At 31.7% G+C, this 25,967-nt stretch overlaps 1 protein-coding gene across 1 annotated transcript; it reads right to left on the bottom strand.

The window, feature by feature from the left end:
- Positions 1-1,437: 1,437 nt before the first annotated feature.
- Positions 1,438-25,637, bottom strand: LOC113400030 (5-hydroxytryptamine receptor). The gene is made up of 5 exons (XM_026639393.2): positions 25,344-25,637; positions 3,765-3,853; positions 3,411-3,671; positions 2,901-3,144; positions 1,438-2,725 (listed from the first exon to the last, which is right to left on the bottom strand). Exons 3-5 carry the CDS (start codon positions 3,640-3,642, stop codon positions 1,864-1,866), a joined length of 1,338 nt encoding a protein of 445 aa, XP_026495178.1. The 5' UTR covers positions 3,643-3,671; positions 3,765-3,853; positions 25,344-25,637; the 3' UTR covers positions 1,438-1,863.
- Positions 25,638-25,967: the final 330 nt, after the last annotated feature.

Raw genomic sequence — 25,967 nt, 5'->3', positions numbered from 1 at the left:
TAAATGGAGAATAGAGATACTAGTGCAGAATATAATAAATTAATAGCAATTCTTGATGACTGCTCGGAAATTGCAGAAAGCGAAATAAAAGTACACTAATAAATATGAGCGTTCATTTAGCTATATACAGTAAGTTACGGTCTTACTTATCATTTTGTGTAATAATAATAAAATATATACTGTTCTGACGTAAACAGGATAAGAAGATCTAATGGCACATTAAAACATAAATGTTGTCGTTAAATACCATCGTTTACAGGTTATTATGATTAAAATAGTCCTTTTTCTATTATGCAAAACCTTCAGAAAAATCTTCAAAAGGTACCCAGTCAGCTTGGGGGGAATTTTGATGAGATTTTTGCCCACGAAAAACCGAGGGGCTACGGTAAATTTATAGTAACTGTCATTCATTCCACTGAACAGAAATCCATCTTAGGCTCTTCAATTCCCTTTAGTCAATTTATTGTATCCATTAAAGCCGGACGCGTGCAAAAAGTCTTGCACATTTGTGATTATATCATGTACAGATATTTTTCGCTATATATTTATTTCAGCTAGCCCACGTCTGAAATTCATCCTGTTTTTGTTAAATCGGGCCATGTCGAAGCTAATTAAGTTTGTCACGTGCGGGACTATTGTACTACCTACTCAAAATGGCACCCATGGCTATGACTCAAAAGAATAAGCTTCGATACCACGATATTTTTTTGATTGAAAAAAAATTATTAAAGAAATCTGAGCAAAAATAACGTAGAATAAATAATATCAGAGTTACTAAGAGTCCCGCAGATTTTATTTAGAGATTATTTCGCTAGGATAATTTCCTGTAGACTGGTAGTTATAATATACAAGTGTAAAAATATATATTTATGAATTCAAGTTCATCACAATACTTCCATTAACAGTGATCGTACACGAAGGTTAGTTCTAAAAATACAATAGCACTTGCTCGAATATGACAGACCTTTCATTTAAAATCGCCGCTTTCTGTGTACTGTGCCATCTTCGTTCTTTGAGGCAATTACGGTTACGGTATAAAAACAGTAAAGATTGCGGTTTATGGAGGACAATGTTGATATACCTTTTTTATGTTAGAAATAAGAAAATATTCTCTAATTTTCTATAAAGTACACATGAAATAGAAAACATTTATGCAGATCGACATCATAATTGAACGAGAGTAAATAAGGTACCAAACTTTTATTATTCAGACTTGAAGAGGTTGTTTTGTATATTTTCGGTGTTTATCTGAATAAATATTATATATGCCTGAATAGATTTTGAATAACGAAACAAATTATAATTGAGATTTTTTTATACTCAAGTTTTTTTATAATTATCAAGTTTTTTTTTAAATTGAATATATTTATACGAAGGATCTATTAGTGAACGGTAGGATTTTTTAAATTCTATGTTGAATAGATTAAAACACAGTTTTAATAATAGGTATTATATTTTAAACAAAAGACTGAGATACCACAGGTAATTAAAAAGAAACACGTCTTCATAAGTTCCTTAATGATATTTCACTCCTAAAAATATTTAGTACCTCTCTTATCTTCTACAATCATGGATCACAGTAAGTTCTATTGTATCTAAGTTTTGATCATATTATAAGTAATATACATATCACTAACTTATGAAAACTTAGTTTTAGCGTAATTATTATAAAAGATTATTTGGTTTAATAGCTATATAATTATTAACTACGACATTCATCACGTACAAAAAATAATAGGTTGTAAATATATCTCTGAAAATGTAACAAGGTAACAAACACAATATGTATCGAGATAGAACGTTGAGGTCAGTCGGGTTGGGGTACAGGCTCATGGAAACGAAGAGCGGGGTAGTGCGAGATAACTAGGGCGGAGCGCGGCGGCGGCGCGCACGGCGTCCACAGAGCAATCGCTGAAACGCATGCCGAAATTCCGGGCTGAACACGGTGTATATCACTGGGTTTAACGTTGAATTGAAATAACCTAACCATAGAGATAGAGACGTCAGTACCGGGCTAACCTCACAGTTACATGTCGGTACTAAAATAGCTAATACGAAAAAAGGAAGCCAGCACGCTACAAACGCGCCGGTAATAATTGCTAATGTCTTAGCCGCTTTTCTTTCCCTCTTAGAGTCGGCAGCTTCTTTGGGCTTGCGTCGTACTAAAGTAGGATAATAAGCCGCGGCAACGGCTCCATATCCTGTAGTTGGTGGGTCTGCTTCAAGACCGTTGGCGCAAGATTGTTTTTCAGGACTTGTGTTGTTCGAGGAAACGTTCGTTATTCCTGTCGTAGTAGTTTCCGATATGGTCGGCAATGGGCGACCAATAACTGCAACTACAGCAGCAGCTATGCCTCCGCTACCACCAGCAGCAACTAAAGCTCCACCTGCTGGAACAGGCGGTGGTCCCACTCCTCTTGTAGTAGTACCGTGTCGTCTTCTTATTCTTTTCCTAGCAGTTTGGTATATCCGCCAATACAATATTAATATAACGAGTACCGGAACGTAGAATGAAGATGCTGTTGCAAATATTTGATAACCTACGTCCTGGCTGACAACGCATCGCAAATCTTCGGAAACGCGACGATTCCAATCAGGATCTTTCCATCCGAGCAATGGGGCGATACATACAAAAAAACTCGCTATCCAGACACATGCGATCATGTAACCCACTCGACGCGCCGTTCGTGCGTGGATGTAATCTATATTCGTTACAGCCCAGTACCTTTAAATAAAAGAGACATAGTGTTCATAGACATATTACAAACATTTTTGGAAATTCATTTAAAGAAAACTTTTCAATAGTATTTGTCACATCAAAATGAAAAAGTTGTATTATAATTTTGGACGACGTTATAATTAAGCAATTTTGTTCAATCAAAAGAGTTATATATTTTTACCTGTCAAGAGCAATGGCTACTAGATGTAATATTGATGCAGTGCAGCAGAGTACATCTCCTGAAGTCCACATGTCACACAGTTCTGGGCCCAGAGTCCACTTTTGTGCAACTTCATATACTGCGCCGAGTGGCATGACCAAACAAGCCACTAGCAGGTCTGCTACCGCCAGTGACAGAATAAGTTGATTGGCTGCACTCCGTAAATGCCTCTCAAGCAATATTGCTGCTATCACAAACACATTACCTGCGAAAAAATAAATCACAATATTAATATTGTATTTCATTTGTACCACAAAATATATTTAAAGCTAAATAATTTGTCCCTGCATCTATTTCTATTGAAGCCACATCGTTAGTATATTTATATCTGAGTAGATATCAACACATCGCAATGTGCGAAAGCAAAAACATGTGTTCTAACACTTAGCCGAAATTCCTTCTGACTTCCTGTTAATGTACATATAACGAGAATTCGAATAGAAACAAGTGAATAAAATATAAATATCGTACCAACTACAGTTGCCAAAATGAGTAATCCTAGGAGAACAGCTTTAGCTGCGGCCCGCAAAAGAGCCGTAGGTGAGTCAAAGGGCGCGGACTCTTCCCACCATGTAGTATTGGCCACTGTAACATTCCACCCGAGTGGTACCCAATCTGTAGTGTTATATGAAGTGTTCTGCACCGGCAACCGGTATAGGGTCTCCCAATCCAACAGGTCATCGCTCCCGTCCGCGCCCTCCATACTCTTTCACCGCGACACTCCGCCACCAACTATTAGACATTCCGCAATTGTATTTATTGTGTATATTATACATATATCATCAATATGAAAAGTATATCAAAATGATCTTCCACGAGCCTTACCGTCTGTGTTGTATTTTCGGAAGAAAAAACTTAAGGTAGCGCTTGCCATTTTTTCCAAATTATTGCTTCGATGTGATATAAGATGTTATCTGCAATATAAAATATTAATTGATTTATAGATTCTTGTAAATTTTACGTAAAAAAAAAATCTAGGAAAATAAATTAGCCCGAAGGTAACTTTATACCTTTACTAAGATTCGAGTCTTATTTTATAAAATACTGGAAAGTATCGATACGTCATTGTGTTTGGAAATGATAATATTTTCTCAAATAATACGATCAAAATCTCAATTTTTGAGCAAACCTTTCTCTTGGAATAAGGCTTAGTACGTGACAAGGGTACGTGAGACGCCTTACCCTTTCAAAATACGAAATAAAGCAAATGCCTTTCGGTTATCTTATTTGCCCAGACTACACTGTTAATACAATTAACGTAGCCGATGACTTTGGAACAGGTACGTGAAGCATAATTTGATAAATATTAAGGTTTGAAAGTTGTTATCTGTTGTCGTGTGTAAATTTTACGGTCAAAATATAAAATGTTGATCGTCACTATATTTCGAAATTTCATAAAATTATGAGACTAATGGACTATAATTGTTGTTATTTATTATTATTATAATTAATTGAATTCATTTCGAAGATTCGATTATTCAATATTATTCTAACATACGTTGCACACTGTATAAAGTAAGTGCTTGCCTGGGTTTGAGCCCATAATTTCTCGCCTCACTATCGTATACATAACATAACATAATAACATAATCAGCCTGTAACTATCGTAACACTATCAAAAATATAGCGAAAAAAATATCTTGTTTACGAAAAAATATTATAAGCTTATCGTATATGAATACCAAGATGATCGAAATATCGTCTTAAACTACGAAACTTCAATATAACGCCTTTGATCGTCGAACAAAATTTGTTAAATTATTATTACGCAGACAGGGAGGTAATTATAAAACCAACTTTATGTAATATCTTGTGGCTTAACTCGAATTAAAACTACCATTCAATATACCTTGCAAAGGCCATAGATCAGTTCTAAGACTAAGTTGGTCTTAAATTCACCTGTCCCCAGACTTCTTTAACAATACAATGATATTCAATAATTCAATGACTAGAGGGTATCATTCATACCCTACAACACCATTTTAAACCCGGAATCATCGATTAAAATCCTCGCAATCTAACTACTGGGCAATCTTGGTTTTTACTTTGTACCTATTCACCTATTCATATTGCTAGTGTGCAAACCCATCTGCGTAGACACAACCAACTCATCAGAAATTCTATCGCCACATAGCAGTACTCAGTAGTGTTGTGTTCCGGTTTGAAGGGTGAGTGAGGCTGTATATTTGCAGGCACAGGGGATATAACTTAACCCCATTATTAGTGACACATTGATTTAATGTAAGGAATGGTTAATATTTCTTACGGCGCCAATGTCTATGGGCGGCGGTGGGCACTTACCATCAGGTAGCCCATTTGCCCATCCGCCTATCTATTAAATAAATGTTTATATGCGTAAATAATCGTAATTTATTTTTCGGGTTTCTGGGAGTTTAAGGCTTTTAAAGAGCGTAGATCATGTTTGTTTCTAGTACATTATATACTAGTACTATTCAAGCGCCTCCGACTTTGATAAATAAGTGTAAAGAAGTCTGTGGAGCCTGTGATTACACTGGGTCCCTGAAAATCTGAATGTTTCTAAAAAGTCTCATGAGTGGGTCACCATCGTTCTGCAATACTATGTTACCTAGAAGAGTTGACCCAAAATACATTTATATATGTCTGGGTAGGTTTATGGATCGCACGTTATATAAATTGTCATATATTAAAGCTTAACTAAAGGTGCTACGTAAGTTAAAAAAATATTTATAAATATCTTTGTAAATATAATAATAATTGACAATGTAAGAGATCGCTCGAGTTACAAGGACAAATACTGACTTTGTATCGTGTTACCTACCTATCGTTGTACATACCTGACTTTATGTAATGGATCGCATTATCATATTGGTTTCATTTTTATAAATAAACAATACTTTATACCTACATAAAAATAAATCATTTATTTAATATTATTATTTCACCCACGACTCTGGTGGGGCTCGTAGGTTTTAGGTATAAAAGTCTATGTCCTACCTTTTGGTTGAATCTTGCTTCATACAAAATTTCATCAATATCGGCTCACTGGTTTGGCCGTGAAAGCGTAAGACAGAGCTATTTTCGCATTTATAAAATTAGTATAGATTAAAAACGTACAGTTGATATTCGCTTATTCTCGTGGAGAATATATAAATTTAATTAAAATTTAATGAACAAAGAGTAACTAATACGTTTCCTGTGGGTTTTTCAGTGAGACTCTAGGTATGTTTTAGATTGATGAAAACATAAAACATATTTAACTTAATCTTGTAAAAATTATTTGTAATAAGGTGTATATTGGGAATAAGTGGTTTTTATTCAAAAAAAGAAATCATTTTTGTAACTGCCAATCAATCATCTTGGACTCAAAATATTGATTATACAATATTAATCAACATATCATCGTCAATAATAATAAAATATTATATTAGGTACAGCTCAGTATAATATTGCTTCAACAAAAACCTTTTTCGCAAACGAACTATGTTTTCAAAAGAGAAATATTGGCTTTCGATTTAATAATATTAAAACACTTTATACAACAATATTTTGCAAAATTGATTGAGTTATCGCTTTCAATGCAAAATAGTTATTTTATTCAAGAAAGCAATTATCGTGACTTTCATATTTTCGTACTTCGAATATGATATATTTAATTAATTTTGACGAAATACTTCGCAAACGTACGTTTTGATTATAACTTTCTCTTTGATATGATATACTAAAAAAATGTATAAAAATGCTTAATTTCTGTTTATATTGCAAAGCGTGAGGCTTGATTTTGAGTGGCGGACAATAGGCAGCCATCAGATTCGATCCTGCCATTTTTACATGCCCGTATATCACTCAGCTATTGAGGCAACGATATAGACATTAATTACATTATTAACTTTGTGTTATATATACACATATATATTTTATAATATTCAATTATCCGATATGAACCCCGATCTCTTTGGTAATAAAAACATTTTGTAATACTGTTTTCATTTTTGTCAGACATTGCTAGTAAACTGCCTCGACTAATGATTTTCTCTCCGAATGCATAATTAACTCACAGACAACAATATAAAATCTGTACTATTTCAATATAATATTTGATATGTAATCCACATATCAAATACACACACATTTGTAACGATACCTTCTCAATGCTCACATTTTAAAGGAAAACCTTAAAAAGGTAATAATGCAATATTTTTATTTCAGAACTGTTTTTGATTGCTATACACCCTTTAATATAATGGTTCTTTATAATATCAAACAAACAAAGCCTTCAACAACAGATTATATTACAGAGCGTTTAATGTTTTCTCAAAGCCGTACTTGCGGTATTGTTTTAACTTTAAATACGTCTCTAAAAAAGGTATTGGTTGCGGCTGTACAACCCTGTAAATCAATTAAACTTCACTCCAACGTAAGCTTTATAAACACAGGCAACATTTTGCTTTAACCATTTTCATGAAATCTGTTGTTAATGATAACACACTTTAAGAATGTTTCTCGCCTGCGGGCCGTTTCAAACACGAATTTAAAAAATATAGCTCTAAAACAATTGTAGAAAAAATACCACAGAATTTCTCTCGCTGGTTCTTTGATCTAATAACGATTTCGAAATTAAGTACATAATATTTTAACTTCGAAAATAAAAATATTGAAGAACCTTTACGATCTGCATATACTCAAATCTTCGATCAAATCTTATTTTAACCGTCGTATTATTACATAATATTACAATGCAACTCACACACTATTATTTTTCTACAATTGTCCTTTTAGAATTGTATCATCCATTCAAATTTTTGATCAATCAGCATTAATTAGAGAATTGATTGATCTGAGTTTTGGTATACATATGAATTTAAACGGAAAATACCTGCATTAACAAGGTTTAAAAAAAAAATATGTTTTTGACGTTTATCGTTATAAATACTGATCTAGGAAGACAAATGTATCCTACACAAGTTGTAAACCTTGAGTAGATAACCATTTGCTGCTTAACGCAATTTTCGGGTTTCGCATATCAAAATGTGATGATGGTCAAACAATTTGGTAGATACCAGAAAATTGTTATAGAACGTAGCATGCCATCCCCAATTCCATATAGTTTTGCCAATCTTACCCCTGGAGTGTTTTAGTAAATATTAATTAATATTAAGTAATATTATATGGTTAACAAATAATAGTTTTGTACCAGTCATTCCTCTTATAAGCAAAATACCGTAACTTGCATTTTACATAACTTACTCGTAATTATTATGCAAGTAAAATGTTCAGGGGTAATGAAAATTCTTGATAAAGTCTACGTCTCCGTGTAACTCTTTTACATATTCTCGTAAATCATCAACCAACACGCCATAAATTAGAGTGGTGGATTATCGAATGCTTATTTCTTAACACTGTGACTACAAGTTGTTACTTTATTTTTAAGCAATTTACAAATAAATACTTTATAATGGATATGTTGTCGTGTAGTTTAATTATTCGAAACTCCAATTAAAATATGAATAAAATATCAGAGAGTTAATGGAATCAAGTCACATATTTAATTGGTATTGACTTATACGCATGTTATTTGTACTAACTGCTGAACGTAAATTCTCTGAAAATGTATTTGCTTGCAAACTTCCAAATGCGTAAATATTGATTTTCGTTGTAACTATTCCTTTCTATAAATAAATCATTGCATCGTTTTAATTAAAACATATTTGTATGGATATAAATGTTAAAATATTGAGAAAATTTAGTATGGTTATGAAGCATCGGAGCAGCGAGGTGGACTATATTTTACCTCTTCTTAAAAAAGTTCGGTGATTTTTTATCGAGGTTATTGGCAACGTTGACAATTGATAAAGTCAATGTTGCGAGACAGCTTGTCAATACTGGTAATATGACGCCTACCCCCTTTTCGTCGCACAAAGTACGCTATTTGCGTAAATGACGTTATGAACGTAGATTATATCTTACATGAACGACATCAAGAGTCGAGGACAGTAAACTTATTTGATTGTTTACATATTCTTTCCAATCTCACAGTTTTATAGCTGTCTTTCTGTATTAATATTATACTTTTATCTTATTTGTAAGGTTACTTTGTGTTATATGTAAAATTTCAGCTTCATTACTGCAAATATCCCAAACCGGTTTCAATAAAAGTCTACGCGTGGGAAACACTTTTGACAATGGTGAAATCAACATCAAAAGCCCTTGAGCGGTCGTCAAGGGTGAGGTGGATGAATGACGTAACATTTACAAATAGGGGATACGAGACACCTAAACCCTTATTTGGTAAATATTTATTTATTTTATCAGTATGGTAAGAATATATATGTATATATATTTGGTGGTCGTATGTATGCCTGGTGAATAACTGATTTGACTTTTTTGTTTGGTTCAAATATTATACATTTTATTAATTATCTGTTCTTCAGACAAGAGGACTTAAATAATGTAAATGAATTGTTGCGACAAATGACAACATTTCAACAATGTTTTATTTTTATCATTGTTGCTAGTTTGGATTTTCTAGTAGCATTACTCTAACTGAGAGGCATGGATCTTAGTATTCATATATTCACATCCTCCATGACACGGAGAGTGGAATACGATGTCGCTCCGGGCTATTAAAAATTAAAATAAAAAACTAAAAATACGATTATCTCGTATGCACGTGTAGATGAAATTCTGCCATTTTCTAGCGTCGGTATAAGCTTTTTTCTCGAGATGATAGGAGGTCATAGCCCAAAAGTGAGACATTTGCAGGTTGCTTGCTTCAACGGTGTTTATTAAGCCCCCAATTATATATATGTATAGTCGTGACTATGGTAAGAACTTGATATGCTAATGCTGTTTCCTTCGAAGTGAAACAAATCTTATATGTCGGTAGTAAGCCAAGCCAGAACGTGCTGAGAATAGTAAGTGGCGCAAAAATTCGTCTCTTAACTAATTTTTCTTTTTTATTATAACAACTTTCAACGTTAGGATACAAGGAGTTCAGTTTGCAGTTGAATAGCCTTGGGGCCATAGTGAAAAATCTTTCACTATTAAAATACATGATTCGGTTCTGGGTGACTTAATTTACAATTCCAAAATTTAGCCTCAAATATATTCTTCATTGCATTTAAATATATGCAAACATTTAAACTGAGCGAGTTCGATTTGCATGTTTATTCGAGGTGAAAGCTTTTAATGTAGAAGTGTTAGCTTCACGCATGCAGTATTGAAAGTGAATTATAGGGAGCGCGGGCGTGTCCGGTAAGCGCGGAAGCCTGCCTGTTTCCGTAAATGACACCGGCTTCCTATTACACGGAGAGATTTTACGCGAAACTCTATAAAACGGGAATTTAGAACACTCACTTATACTGTATTACCGGCACGGATGAAGGTGCAGCGTTATTTTAAATTTATAAAGCGATCTTGTTACGTCGTATTAAAAACACAGTTTGTAAATCTCTTTTACATATTTACACTCTTTTTAAAATATCTCGTTTTAGTTCACTTAATATAAATGTCATCATTATTAACATATCAACACAAGCAAATGTAATATTACAAATATACGTTTCAAAGATAACACAAACGAGACGCACAAAAAAGTACGACATTAAAAAAGTAACTGGATTTATATTTTACCGCGAGATAGTAGTTAGTTAGTAGTAGTTAGTTAACCTACATATTTAACATAAATATACACAATATTATTTTTGCCATTGTAGATTGTGGTCACGCAAATATACTTATTTTTAACTATTATACTTATTTGTAAAACATACGTCCTTCAAACTAAGCACTATGGAAAACTTAATTAAAACAATACCTACTATAAAAAGCAATTTTGTTTTTATTTATAAAATTATATATTCGTAATGATAATCACGTAATAAGCAGTTTTAAAAATAGAAGTTTTTAGTAGTACCTTAATGAATAAAAGCGAATAGTCTTTAGTATAACACAATTTGGTCTTAATAATAACATTGCAATATATATAATAAATATATATTTTTACTAAAAAGTAGAAAATGAACCAGATCATCGAGAGAAGCATCGATTTTAAATATGTCAGATAACTCTAAGTAAACACGATACGATTTGATAATAATTGTTGCAAATTTTATAACGATCGGTTGACGCAATGAAAGTGTTAAACTAATACAATAAATATTTATAATTAACAATACTTGTTTAGCTTACTAATTAATTTTCGGAATACACCTTTTGAATAAATTCCAAAAATTATAACATACTTAAACCCGCTTCAAACGAATTCTATAATTTGAGTAATTTCTTTCTTCGTTCATATATTATATAATAATAACATGTTTTAAAATTAGTTAACATGTTAAAATTCGGAGCCGAGATGATCCAGTGGTTAGAACGCGTGCATCTTAACCGATGATTTCGGGTTCAAACAAAGGCACACAAAAGCACCACTGAATTTTCATGTGCTTAATTTGTGTTTATAATTCATCTCGTGCTCGGCAGTGAAGGAAAACATCTTGAGGAAACCTGCATGTGTCTAATTTCAACGAAATTCTGCCACATGTGTATTCCACCAACTCGCATTGGAGCAGCGTGGTGAAATATGCTCCAAAAACCTTCTCCTCAAAGGGAGAGGAGGCCCTAGCCCAGCAGTGGGAAATTTACAGGCTGTTAATGTAATGTAAAAATGTTAAAATTCGTGAATGTGGTGTAATATATATAATGTCAATGTACCTTTTTAAATAAATAAATAAACCATACTATGGAGTCAATTTACGTTATAGTTTTAATGTTACATTTTCTTCATCGTTGAGTAAGAATGGTTGACATTAAGGCGATCAGAACGTCTGACATCTCAGCGGATCGAAACAAAGATCGGATGTTTTTGTTATACTAATCTAGCCTTTTCTTTTTCATGATGTTAATTATTTTCAGTTCCTTACTAAGACGCTGTAAAGCTATCTATTCACGAATTTTAATCTTTATTCTGGAAATTATTTTGATATTCCTTATTCTGAGTGATTTATTCATACATATACGTAATGAAAAGTTGCAATATGAATACCAAAAAAATCATATTTCACAAAAAATATCATTATAACTTCCGATTAAAAGTCCAACATGTTGAGCCAAATATTTAGTTGATAATAATTAACTGATCGCGTAAAACGGTTATTCTCATAGTATTTATTCTTTCACGTACTTTGTTTTGCTTTTAGGAGATTTTAAAAATAAAATAACTCTAAGCATACTTTTAAGCAATTTTCAAATATAGAAAATCTTTTTACTATAAATATATATTATTGAAATTTAATTTAAAAAAAATTCTACTGTAACCTAGAGAGATATAGCCAAAATTTTCACTTTAACATAAAATTATAGAAATTTAGGAATTTAGTAGGCATATAATATAAATAGAACCAACAAAAGATTTATCTCTCGCGAAACATTGGTAAGATTTATGAGACGAAGAATTAAATAAGGAGAATATCTACATAGCACGGACTCTCATTAAAAGTTTGAAATAAATCCTAAGTTTAAGATGCTTTCTGCTATATCTATAATGATTGAATCGTAATCCATAAAGTGAAAGATTATTGTTATTGAAAAATGAAAATGAAAAAGTTAATAATAAAATTAATTAAAGCTATTTATCTACATTCTGTTTATTCAATGAGCGAGAACATTTCATTTTAATACCTCTGTGCTCATGCAACTCCAACTAAAATCTCCGGTTCAGCCAGATGGAATTTGATCCGGGATTTGGTTTTATTGTAGGCTAGTAGTAAGAAATTTATATCAGTTTTCTTTTTTACCGTTAAATATTATATTATTTGTTTATCTTACAATTTATGTATGACAAAAAAAAACATATTTTAAAATCATGATTTATGAATCGAGGCAAATCTCAAAATATAGCCTAACCTAGCCTCCAGTCCTAGAAGTTTCTTGTATCACGACTCCGTAAGGCCGTACGGCTTACGGTTACGGCAGTGCGCTACCGTGCACTCGAGTAGGAAATTGCCTGATTGCGTATTACCGTCTACACTTCGAATAGAGTTAAATCTTATACCACCCCGATTAAATATTATATGCATTAAAATCAATCGTTTTCATTTCTATCATGGATGAATATTAAAATGTTCCCTCTACTGTATATGGTCAATGCCAACCCGTACTCTGCTATCCGATTATGCGGAGCAATAAATTTTTTACACTTCATATACCGTGAATCGTGTGTCTAGCGAAATCCAAATGTTACAATTCAAACGTTCAAAGGTTATCTTACAAAGTTTGCTTTATTTTTTATCAATCTTAACGTTGCAAAAATATTGTCTTTTTAAAAAAATCTGTAACTTAAAATGGTAAAGAAATAATTGTGAACGGTACAGTCTGTATGAAAATTTTAATACGTATATTATATCCAATATATTCTATTCAAGTAAACTTTACAATAAAGCATTTCTGATTCGTCAATATAACATAAGTCTACCACCATTTCGGAAAGCAGCCTTTTGCGAGAAGAAACGGCGAGAAACTCGCATCTTTTAAAAAACAGATTTACAATGATGTTATTCACATTTATTGTTCAATAAGTTCTGTAACGGAAATCGACCCGAGCCTAAATCCAGGCGTTTTATCCAAAAAGTATTGTTTTAATAAGATTTATTGATTAATTTAGTCTTAACAAACTTTTTAAATTTGTTCAATGGTTAATGAATTGATAACATTAAGTGCTTAAATATATATACAAATATGAATTAAAAACAGCTACTGTACAAATCTTGACCGCGTGGAATGGTGACAAGAATGCTAGCAGCATTTCCCCGGTAAATTAACTTAGTAATAATTAATTAAAGTAATTTAATGGTAAATTTATTATATTTTCCGGTATATTATTATATATGCATATACTATTGACAAAAAACGTTCTCTGTACCGTATATAAACGGAAAGCAGGGGTTTCAAGTTTATTTTTATTTCTTGTATTAATAGTATGAATATCAGCTGTTATGGGGCAGTTTCCTATGTTCTTCCATATAAACATTATATTATCATAAATATATTGTGAAGCAGTCATTAATACACCTATTTCTTAATTTTTTTTGCGTAATTGTGTCGTAGAACTGATATCATATGAAAATTACTAATATAAACTAGGTTAACAGCACTTATGTCTGTTAGCCATAGTTGTTTATCTTTCTGTCAAGTTTAAAAATAAGAGATCTATCATATGCGAACAGTACAATGTCACAAGTCTTATCAACAAAATAGGTAAATCATTCACATATATTAAAAACAGCAGAGGTCCAAAAATTGATCCCTGTGATAATAACCCTCAAAACTCTTTCATTATGGTAGGTGAAATCATGCTTAATCAATTATTATTATACTTTAAACCTTCTCAACAGTTTGATTTCACTATGATTCGTTCTACTGCAAATGCTATCCTTTGACTAATATTGGCAATAGATGGAAAGTCCGCCATCGTACTAAAGAAGCCGTAGGGCATGAGTGGTCAAAAGATGTATTCGCTACCCCATGTAGTTGATCAAACAATATGGAGGTGCCAACTCAGTATTGAAGGCGTTCTCTATACCCTAAGAAACGTTGCGACTCCTGTTGAAACAAGTCAACTAAAAGACTAGTGAAAAGTGGAGGTGCGGCATGATCGACTTTCACCCCTGAGTTCACCGGAGCATAGCAGATGGATGCGTTATATGGAAATGAACCTGTAGCTTTTCTGAAGTGAGCCAAAGATCAATCTTAGTCAAGGGCATCGCTACCATTTTGATATGAAATGAAGACAGGGAGGGTTTTTATTGGGTAAGTTGTCAATGTCATTGTCTATGTCAATCAAAAATGTGTTATGCGTAATTTTTCTTGAAGATATGAGTAAAAGAACTTAATTGATATCTTAGCACTATTCTGTTAATCTGGTGTTAACGTTATATTATGTATATTTACAGAAGCTGAAAATTTTAAGTTTCATAAAGTTGCATTTTTATAAACTTTAAACTACTTGAAATTCCAATTTTATGATGAAGCTATAAGTAATGAAATAAAATGCAAGTTATTTTCTTTGTTTGCTTAATGTTAAACGTACTTACGGCTGACTTAAAACTGAAACATTATCGTATATACATACATACCTGCTGATTTTGAGTTCGTTAGGTTTATATATCTAAGCTAACATAAATCAGCTAGAAAATAAAGCATTGTAAATAAAAACAATTAAGGATTTTGGCTGTAATAGCTATGCACGTGCTCTGACCATTCGGCTTGGCTATAAAACCCGTCGGTGTTATAGACTCAAGTTTTCCGTTAAGCACCCATTTCGTAAAAGCGTATCGAGAAATGTTTCTGCCTTGTTTACCGAATGTATGAAACTGATATCGTAACGTTTTGAAACCTGAAAACTTTATAGAGATATGAAAATTAATAAGGAATTGCCTAAAAATTTAAAAGCGAAATAGATATGTTATATAGATAAAATAACATATCGTATTACGTAGTGATACGTTAAACTTATGACGCTTTATATTAGCGATATAGATTTTAACAAATTATTTTCAAAATTTCAATATATTATTCGCAAATACGGTTCAATGACCTGTTTTTCTTCTTCGTGATCGATAGAAAAAGTCAAATGTATAGGTTTGTATCAAAACTAAGTCTAGCAACGAAATAAATGTAATTAAAAAGGAATACGTCAGTTTTAATGATGAATGATAATTAATTTTATAACATTTAGAGTGCCTTGGTGTAAGAACATTTTGTATTTAATATTTTTAGCGGTGTACTACGTTTGCTTGGACTAAATATATATCTTCATTTTATACCTACAGAAACGGCTTTAGAGATAGTCCTTTCATAGAACTGAATAAAGCAAGGGTATATTTATTGATTTAGAAAATTTAGTCCGAGATAAGTACCGGCCGCTATTCCTACTATTTGTCGGTAAACCAGTTTTTCTTTCAATGGAATATAGAATAAACTTAATAGTAAATTATATTTTATCTTTGCACATTTTATGAAATGCCATTTTACAAAATGTTTGTCCGTAATTTCTATCGTTAAGATTATTATTTACGATAGATTGTATGTTAATGTTTTGATATATTTAAGGAAAATTCTACTTTGATTAAAATATGTTAAGCCTTTCGCGTTCAAAGACCAATTCGGATGATAAATTTTCTAGACAAGACATGATTTCAAGACATTGACGTATAATAAATTTCACCGCTTTTGGTTAAAACAAAAGATGACATATTTATATAGTGTACCTATATGATACACAAACACACATAAGTAACCCTTTTAAAATAAATAGTTTCGACCGTTGAAAATTATAATATTTTTCTTATATTATTTAAAGAAAAGTAATTTTTTTTTATTGTTCTATGATATAGGTAGGCGTAAAAACAAATGACCCACCTGATAGTAAGTGGTCACCACTGCCCATAGACATTAGCGCTACATTTGAAATTAAAGAGATTTTGTTTAATTAAAATTTAATATGTACATCGAATAAGAGCGTTTGTTACCGTGGCTTGAAATCATCGTTAGGTCGATTTACTTCAAATGGCTATTTATAAATTTCCTTCAATGTGTCAGATTATGAGAAATGGCAGTTGCGGTCACTTGAAGCTGCTCGCGCCATTTATTTTTTACGCTTTATTTTTTTTATTTACCTTCGCGTTACGTACAATTAACGCAAAAAACAGCGTATAAAATAATATACAAAACAATGTTTACTTAATTATATGATATAAAAAATCAAATTGCAATCTTGTTGCTACTCATAGATAACGGATTTGTGTTGGTTACATGTATAATATAAATGTGTGTAATATAATATGTTTCATACATTAAAGTGAATAGGCAATTAAACTACACAAATTTATTCAAATGATACGTACGTATGTCTAATCACAAATTGACGCAGCTCACGTTTTATACAAAGCGTTGGCATTATTAATAATATGTAGTAAGTTATACATCGTTTGTTGGCCCAGTTGAAATTAAAATACATTGCTTTATTTTGGTAATGAACAATAATAATATTTTTTTGGACAAGCTATAAGTATTTTTCATAGTAACGTTTAATATCAAAATTCATTGAAAGAAGAAAAACAATAACATTGAAAAACTAAATTGCTTTTTTAATTGACCCGCTTATAATACCAACTAAATACTGATAAACTATAGCTTACTCGTGTTTTTTCAACGTATGCAAACGTAACATCAATGTTAGTAACTATTAATAGTTCTATAATCTAAGACACGACAATAACCGACATCATTTCTCATTCATTGGCCGTGATTCAATCCCTTTCAGAACGCACGGATGATACTGAAACGCTTCAAATGGCGTAATTAATTTAGAATAAAAAAAAGGAAATTTTGTCCTGAATTATGTTAATACTTGTACTTTATTATAAGTTATTTTTATAACCTGCAACTGGTAATAATTTATTTCTATAGCCTATTCCAACCACAGGAGTAAATAAACATCATTTGACATCGCATTGACGCGATATCATTGGTCGGGATCTTGAATAATCTATCGTTATGGATTTGCGAACAAATGGTGTTTTTAATGTCGGAGAAGTTAATATATCGGAACTTTTGAAGTTAAATTAAAGTAGATAGAGTTACTCAAGTGGAAAAGTGTTGTTTTATAAATAAATATAAATATATAAATCAATAACGATAGTGTATGTGAATGTACAGAAGAGCTATTAGCTAATCTGATACATAGAGTATGCAAATATATATATTTTTTATCTTTACATCTTTTATTGGAATAGGTTATTGTCAAATGTTCAATATTATCCAGTAACTATCTTTTTATGAAAGATGATATGACTATCTACTTTTTATTTACTTTACTGACAGATGAACTAACAACTCTACTACATACGAGTACATACGAGTTTGATGGTTAGTGGTCATTACCTTGGCATAGCCACTGACACGAAATATAAACTAAGTCTTAAAAGGTAATATGCACTTTGTGCCTCTAATTACACTGGCTCACTTAATGAAAAATATAACAGTTTTTTTTTATTGATCCAGATTTAGCGGTAGAATTATTGACGTGCTCATGATGCCTGAAATAATCTCTGCCATCCTCAATCGTTCAAATTATACAGTTATTCATACATTTTTAAAACTATATAAATATCACTGCTTTAAAGTAAAGGATACACGTGTAAATATCGTACAAATATAATCACGAGGAATGTTTAACATACCATTAATAAACTTTTATTCTATATTTATTGTATAAAATATCGAAATACACTCATAATATATTATCTCTCTTTTAACACAAGTCATTTATTTATTGTAATTATTTTCAAGATCTTTCATAAAAATGATATGCAATTTATATTATATTGTAAAAAATATATGCACGTATGTGACGCATTTTGAAGATTGTATATTATATCTAAGAATACAACATGTCCGGAGGCGGAGTAACATTGCATTACATTTGGGAATGAAATTGTTCAACAGAGTCATAAATCAAGATTTATATACATTTACGTCCTAATATCATAATTGATGATTGTTTTCCTGTTTTCACAGTAAAAGTTTTTACAGATGACTTTGTTTCCAAACTGTGTATGCTGTGCTTAACAAAGATAGGTGCAGTCGTAATCTTTAGCAAAACCTGTTACAAAAACAAGAGTTTTCAGGAGTCTCAACAAGAATTTATAATAAGGAAACAAATCACAGTTGTTTTAGACAATCCAAACTTTAAGCCAAATATTATTTAATTACTATAATTTTTGTGAAATCTTTTAAAATAAGAAAATCTCGACTAACATTCGAACTAATTTATTCGACTATCCTTGAAAAAAATTCATGAGTTAGATAAAGTTCAGCAATCAGAACTCCTTGAAAATATTTCGTTGTTAGTTTTACATTTTGTTGTGTTGTTTGATAGACACTAACATGGACCCTTGAGAATAAATAGTCGACATGGTATGATAGAGTTGAAACAAAGAGTGGCTTGCACAAAAGGAATAAGTAAATTCACAGTTTTAAATAAACAGTTGAATTAACCACAATCATATTAATATCATGAAAAGCTAAGTTTTGTTTGTGTGTTTTATTCCGGTTTCAAGCGAAATCTGTTATTCTGATTGGTATGGAACTTAAATATTATTCTAGTTTATAATTTCAGTGTAAAAAAAATGAAATGTTTAATGTTTTTGTATTTAAAAAGGGAAAAAAGAAGGGCTGCCGTAGTTTAGTTTAATTGCCAAATAAATATTACACTTATCTATATTGATAACAATGTAATCTTAAAAGTTTTATGTAAATAAGTGATCTTTACACGTTGCAATTTAGATCAGTAGATTCAGAATATTACGATATTTTCACAAGCGCGATGAAAGAATATGCGAAGCATGTTGTACGGTCGAATAGTTCGATTGGCGAATTTTTGTATCTCATTGATTAAAAAATAAATCCAGATTAAAACCTATTTTACCTGTACGAAGTACTCGTCCCGGGCATCTGTTATAGTATAATAAGATTATGTTATACTATAGATAACTACGATTAACGTTTAATGAAATCACTTATTTTTAATGACATTAATCAATTTTCTGTGTAAGTGATTTCAATGGAATCTTAAGTGTTTCTTCTAGAATAATAAGCTGCAAATAAGTAGCTGTAAATACAAGAACAAGTCGCTACTGACGTGAAGCAATGAAATCCTCGGGAGGCGAAACAAACGGGCAACTGCGATCATAAATCATGCTCCCCTTCGCAGCCAACGTTATTAGAATTGGTATTCCGTTGGATTAATTAACATTGTTATGAGAGAGGAAAATAATACTAATATCATAATTTGGAAACTTCAAAATTTAAACTTCAAATTGTTGCTATACAACAAAGAAAGCAATGAAAGCTCATTTCTATAATTGCTGTATAGCGTGTTGTGCTTCGAAACACAAATCACTTTTATGTTATCGTTACAGATATTTATAATTCGTTTGACTAATAATTTGTTAGTAAAACGAAAATAGTCTGATGCCGTTTTTTATGAAAACATTGATTTGATAAAGTAGAACGTAGATCGGCATGAAACGATTTTATTAAGTGTCTGATGAGAGCTCAATGCCAGTTTAGAGACTTCAATCACGAATGTCCAAATCAGATCCTATTATTTTTAAGCAAATTAAAAAAGTAATAGTAATTTGATCTTCTTAACTGCTACACTTAGGAAATAAGATTTCCTATATAAGATAGAAATAATGAGTAAATTATAACATTTCAAAATGGCGGCATTTTGAAATTTTATAAATAAGATGAGATTTTATAAACACCACATAATTTATTGGGATAGTATTAAGACATGTCACATTACTATTGAAATAAAATAAATAATAAATTCACTAATGCGTTAGTATTCGACTTCACAAGGAACTTTTTTAGCTTGATACGCATTTTTTAGTCACGTAATCCTTCTAAAAAATTCTGACTTCGTCGCCCATTTTCAAGAGAAACTAATCAATATGTGTGTGCGATCTTTATTTAGATTATATTTTACAATCTTAATATTTGGATATTATTTTAGAGTTAAAATTGGAGGTCTGAGTGAATCGGTCCGCTTTTCAAACAAACTCTTGTAAGATTGTAAATGTGGCTCAGACCTAAAATTTTTACTCTAAAATAATATCCAACAAAGCAAAACGCATATATATAGACTACAAAGAATCATATGAAGTTGCTATACAATTTATAATTTTTTTTTATTTTATAGGACGAGCAAATAGCCCACCTAATAGTAAGTGATCGCCGTTAATAGACATTGCGAAAATATGAAATAGTTATTCTATCTAATTCATTGCAATTTTAATTTAGCTTGAGTAAAAACAGGTATTTAATAATATCCAATACTGAATTATATTGAATAGGCAAAGCATCGGCACTGGTCTTATTTTTTTTTTAAAGAAATAACTGTAATTAGTACGAAAAATAATGAAAACTAAGGAATGTAACACTTGTTTCCCTTAAACGGTGCTGTTAAAAACGAAAAATAGTTTTTCCAGAAAAACCTAATTATCTTTTTTAGGTAAGGGCCGGTCAAGACAAGGAAAACAAGACGCATCTAGATTGATGTATTCACACCGAAATAGCTTTCCTGCTTTGCTTGCGCCGACTCCAAAAATATTATTGTAGCTATTATAAATTTTAATATTAATACAAACTATTATTATTAAAATTTTAATCGATGTGTTCATTTAGACAAATTTTTAGTCAGTAATATTTTTTTGTAAATATTTTTTTTATTATTCACCTCCTGCATTATTTATATTTCATGATTATATTGTAATAATTGGTGTTCGTGTCATTTTCATACCATTTATTTGTTATAATATTATTTATATTAATTAATTATCACTAACAGTTGCACTTACACATATATTTACTTAGGCTCCCAATAAGAGCCGAGATCCACTGATTTATCATGTAAAACTACCACCGGTTCAAATTGTGGATTCTGTCAAGACGAACTATCAATAAACTCAGTGGTCATTGCTTAATCTATACAATAAATATTTACTATATATATTATTAGGAAGATTTTTCGTGTTTTAAATTCAAATACACGAAATTCTCTAATTATTTTGAATACGGATGGAGATTGACATCTTTTTATTATTAATAATGACTATCTCTACCTATATATGTATATATATCAATACGTGAAGCAAAAACTCGCTTTTCGTGCGCCGGAATACCCACTAAAACATCCCCTTCTTCTCTCTTCCGGGGCATCATAGGATCGCTTGCATTAGCAGACGCCCCGACGACCTCCAATACCTGGGAAGTTTTCGGGGCATACTAACATAACCTAATAAAAAAAAATTCAATAATCCAAGGAGATGCGAGAGATAGATGGATGTAAATAATATTCGCAATAATACGACCGCAATCTTATAATCGTGGAGCGCGTCGTACTAAATGATAGATTGACTTTGTGTGTGTTCTAAAAATATTGAACTCAAGCTATTTTTGTTCTCAGAATTGATGAAGGTACGTTCATTTCAAATTTTAATAGACTTTATTATTAGATTGTTATATTTTATTATAAAATAACTTAATGAGTCGTATATTAAGTCTTAAAAATAACAACATTAAATTATTAAAAGATTAAAGGATAAACATTACATTTTTAAAACCAGTCACGTTGACGGATTATTGTTTATTTAAGACATCAAAAGATAGTTTATTTTAATGTTAAGTTCGGCTAAATACTACTCGGCAATGATCACTGATTAATAGACCGTACATTGCTGTTAAAAAACAATATACATATTCGTAATATTTGCTTAAAAATTAAATACAATAGTAAATTGTTCTGTACAATATTTTTTGACAATTTGTCTATTCTAAAGGGTTCCGATACTCGAAACCTACGTTAGATAGCGTTTAGAATATTACTGTGAGTGGCGTAGCTATCATAGGGCAAGTTGGTTTGGTGCACCGGGGTCTCCTAAGTAACGAGATTCCTCAGGGTCAACATTAAAATTAATCTGTTCTAAGACTTATTAATCAACCTAATTAAAATAATCGATCATATTTCTATACTAGAAAGCAATATTTTTGAGATTAATTAATGAAGAAGAAAAAAATGGTTATCCATTCCTGTTCTTTTGAGTACCAATTCTTAGCAACAAATGAAAGTATTAACTATTCGTATAGATCCGTTCAGTCAAGAAGGCGCGCGCCTCCACGTTATATTATTGGCGTGCATTAGTATGAGTAAGGCTTGTGCTTACAAGATGTCTAAGTGTGTGTGAGATGTCTAGTGTAAGAATAAAGTCAGCAAAAATAAATACAAATTTGATTATATTTGTTAATGCACACCGATAATTTAAGGTGGAGGCGCGCGCCATCGTGAGGTAAGTTTCTATAATATGTATTGATCGTTTTCGGCCAAAGCGAAACAGATTTTTTTAACAAATGTCATTTTTTTTTATGTTAGAGGTGGCAAACGAGTAGGAGGCTCACCTGATGGAAAGTGACTACCACCGCCCATGGACATCTGCAACACCGGGGGGCTTGCAGGTGCGTTACCGGCCTTTCAAGAAAGAGTACGCTCTTTTCTTGAAGGTTCCCAAGTCGTATCGGTTCGGAAAAACCGATATATATATTTATAAGTGGTATGTTAAATTTAGGGCATTGACTAATTTTTTTTTTTCGATACAACATCGCACTCGGGCCTTTATTCTCCTAACCGAGCCACTGATTACTGTAGAAGGTAAGTGAGGATGGTTGCAATTACGATTGAACGGCATCGATTGCGTCGCTTCGATAGTTTTATTGGCAGGATTTGTATTAAACGTACCTATCGCTCGCTTCACTGATGTAGCCTTCATTGTACCGACACTAAGTAATGTCACTGTATACCTACCACAAATCACAATGCTTGTTAGTTGATGTTCTTTATTTGAAATATATTTTTCTACATTTAAAAAGTCGTTAGGCTATTTTTTTTAACACGTGGATCTCTGAGATGGCCCAGTGGTTAGAACGCGTGCATCTTCACCGATGATTTCGGATTCAAACTCAGGCAAGCACCACTGAATTTTCATGTGCTTAATTTGGGTTTATAATTCATCTCGTGCTCGGCGGTGAAGGAAAACATCGTGAGGAAACCTGCATGTGTTTAATTTCAACGAAATTCTGTCACACGTGTATTCCACCAATCCGCATTGAAGCAGCGTGGTAAAATATACTCCAAACCTTCTTCTCAAAGGAAAAGGAAGCCTTAGCCCATCAGTGGGAAATTTACAGGCTGTTAATGTAAAAAAAATGTACCAGTGAAATTACTAATTACTCGTGATTAGCCTATTGACAGTGTAAACATATTTTATACATCTTACAGAGCTTGTAAAAAAGTAAACACATCATGAACGGCCCATTATCCAATCCAAAAAATATTTAGAAAGTATCGAAAAAAGGCAAAAACCTTGAAGCCGTTTCTGTGTTGAAAAGTCAAAGGCTAGTTAAAAATATTTCTAGTTTATGTCCTAGTATAGCTCGTACATTCAATTGCAGACTCGTAACGGACGCGATTTATTTCAAAACATAACTTTATCCCAATTTATTACCGCGTTGCAAGCGTTCTGACGATGTACGTGACATTCTGCGTATCACTCAAATTTGTTTTAGAAAAACTGTTATACCTACTTCTTATAAGTTCGTCTCAACACTATATGTTTGATTTTTCTTGTTTATTTCTAAGTGTTGTTGTATTTTCTGCACCAAGATAATAAAAACATATTGAGTTTTTGTTACTTTCGTCACACAAATATTTTAAATATACGATTTTTATTGGGATGCTGTTTTATTTCTTTTGTAAAACAAATTTTCACAAAACATTTGTTATTATCATTATATTCTTGTTGTTAGTTATTTATTTGATTATAACCGTTCAACAGTCATTATGTCTTTTAGTTTAAAATGAGCGATTTACAAATGGGTGCTAAACCTTTTTACAAACCAATAGCAGTTCCAAAGGTGGATTTAATCATTTGATTCTCTATGGTTAATTAATTTATGTGGTTTAAATTATATTCAATATTATTTTGTCAACATCATTTTGTAATTTTTTTCCATATTATACAGGATTAAAAAAAAAAAAAAAGTTTACCATACATGTTTGTTAATGTTGGATCACGATACATTACTGTTCTAAATAAGAATTAATATTAAAAATAAAACTATTATAATAATAATTAATAAATTATGTACTGAAAAAGACAATTTATTACACACTATGTTATTAAATTTCCTACGTTATGTATTTGGTAAAATATATTGTATAATTCGAGCGTATGATTTATTATGCAACGATTTTTCAGTTTATGCTCTTCATACATAAACAATATTATCTTGTGAATTGAAACACGCACGAATACTTACATCAATTAATAGATTAATAGTACCACAAAAAATGCCTGTAAATTATATTGCATTGTAATGTGTCTTCAACGAGTGTCGAATTAAATCATATTAGCATATGTTTTTACCAATTTTCTTTGCTGAAGTAAAGATTTATATGTTTAAATATTACATTAATTGCGGTCTGTTTGTTTGATTATCGAACTTTGTTTGAATGATCAAATATGTATCTATAAATTAGAAGCACATATCTTACTCATGAGTCGTAATAAAAATAAAATGATTAATACAATTATAAGCTATAAATATTTAGGAAAACCCAATACCTTATGTAATATGCACATCAGCCTTATTACGGCATTATTTTGAGAAGAAAAAATGTTTATTATAAAATTAAAATTAAATTAAAATAGATGGTGTGACAATATAAGCAATGTCATTAATTTATTAGATAATGAACAATGATAGATCTTAATATATAATGGTTAATTTAGAAATGGACTTACGTACCTATTGGGCGCCAATATTCGGTGTGTACCCTGGTGGGCATGACTGTGATACGGTCACTATAACAATTACTACAGTCCGTGGGCGGCCGACGGGACGTTTACCCCAGTCTGGGTTGTACTACTACTGCACAATTTTATAGCTTAAAGCACATAAACTTCAACTCGAATTTCTGTAATATACACTGTGACCGTGTCCGACATGAGTAGTAAGGTCGCGTAGTTTAGTTTTGTTTACGAACGGTGTGAGTAAGGCGGGCGGCGTAGTGGTACCGCGATCGTGAAGCGACCTTCGCGTTCGGCGCGCAACAGATCAACAGATAGGTACGCGGGTGTACGGCGCGGCCGGGGCGACCGGGGTAAAGCCGTCGCCGGCGCGCGCCACACTCGCGCCGCGCCCCTCACCTCCCCTACTGACGTCACTGCTGGAAGCCTCCGAAATTTTCTCACGGGTGATCATTGTATCGTAAAAGCTACACTTTCTGATCTTAGGAACGGAATCCAATAGTGTTCACATTCGAAGCTTTAGTGTAAGTAAAATTATTATTTCGAAGGTGTAATGTAGGATTCAAGGTTAATATGTTTCTAGTCACGTATTATTATTGATATATTTTAGATAAGATATACT

Source organism: Vanessa tameamea, chromosome 8, assembly GCF_037043105.1.
Source record: "Vanessa tameamea isolate UH-Manoa-2023 chromosome 8, ilVanTame1 primary haplotype, whole genome shotgun sequence".
In the NCBI taxonomy this organism is placed as follows: domain Eukaryota; kingdom Metazoa; phylum Arthropoda; class Insecta; order Lepidoptera; family Nymphalidae; genus Vanessa; species Vanessa tameamea.
The sequence above is the reverse complement of the archived record's forward strand: the minus strand, read 5'-3'. Positions and strand labels throughout refer to the sequence as shown.

Excerpts from the sequence above, each read along its gene's own strand:
- LOC113400030 (XM_026639393.2), bottom strand. The coding sequence starts at position 3,642 with ATGGAGGGCGCGGACGGGAGCGATGACCTGTTGGATTGGGAGACCCTA. Across the intron at positions 3,145-3,410 it reads CATTTTGGCAACTGTAGTTG|GTAATGTGTTTGTGATAGCA; the intron begins GTACGATATTTA and ends ATTTTTTCGCAG. Across the intron at positions 2,726-2,900 it reads GTAGCCATTGCTCTTGACAG|GTACTGGGCTGTAACGAATA; the intron begins GTAAAAATATAT and ends TTTTATTTAAAG.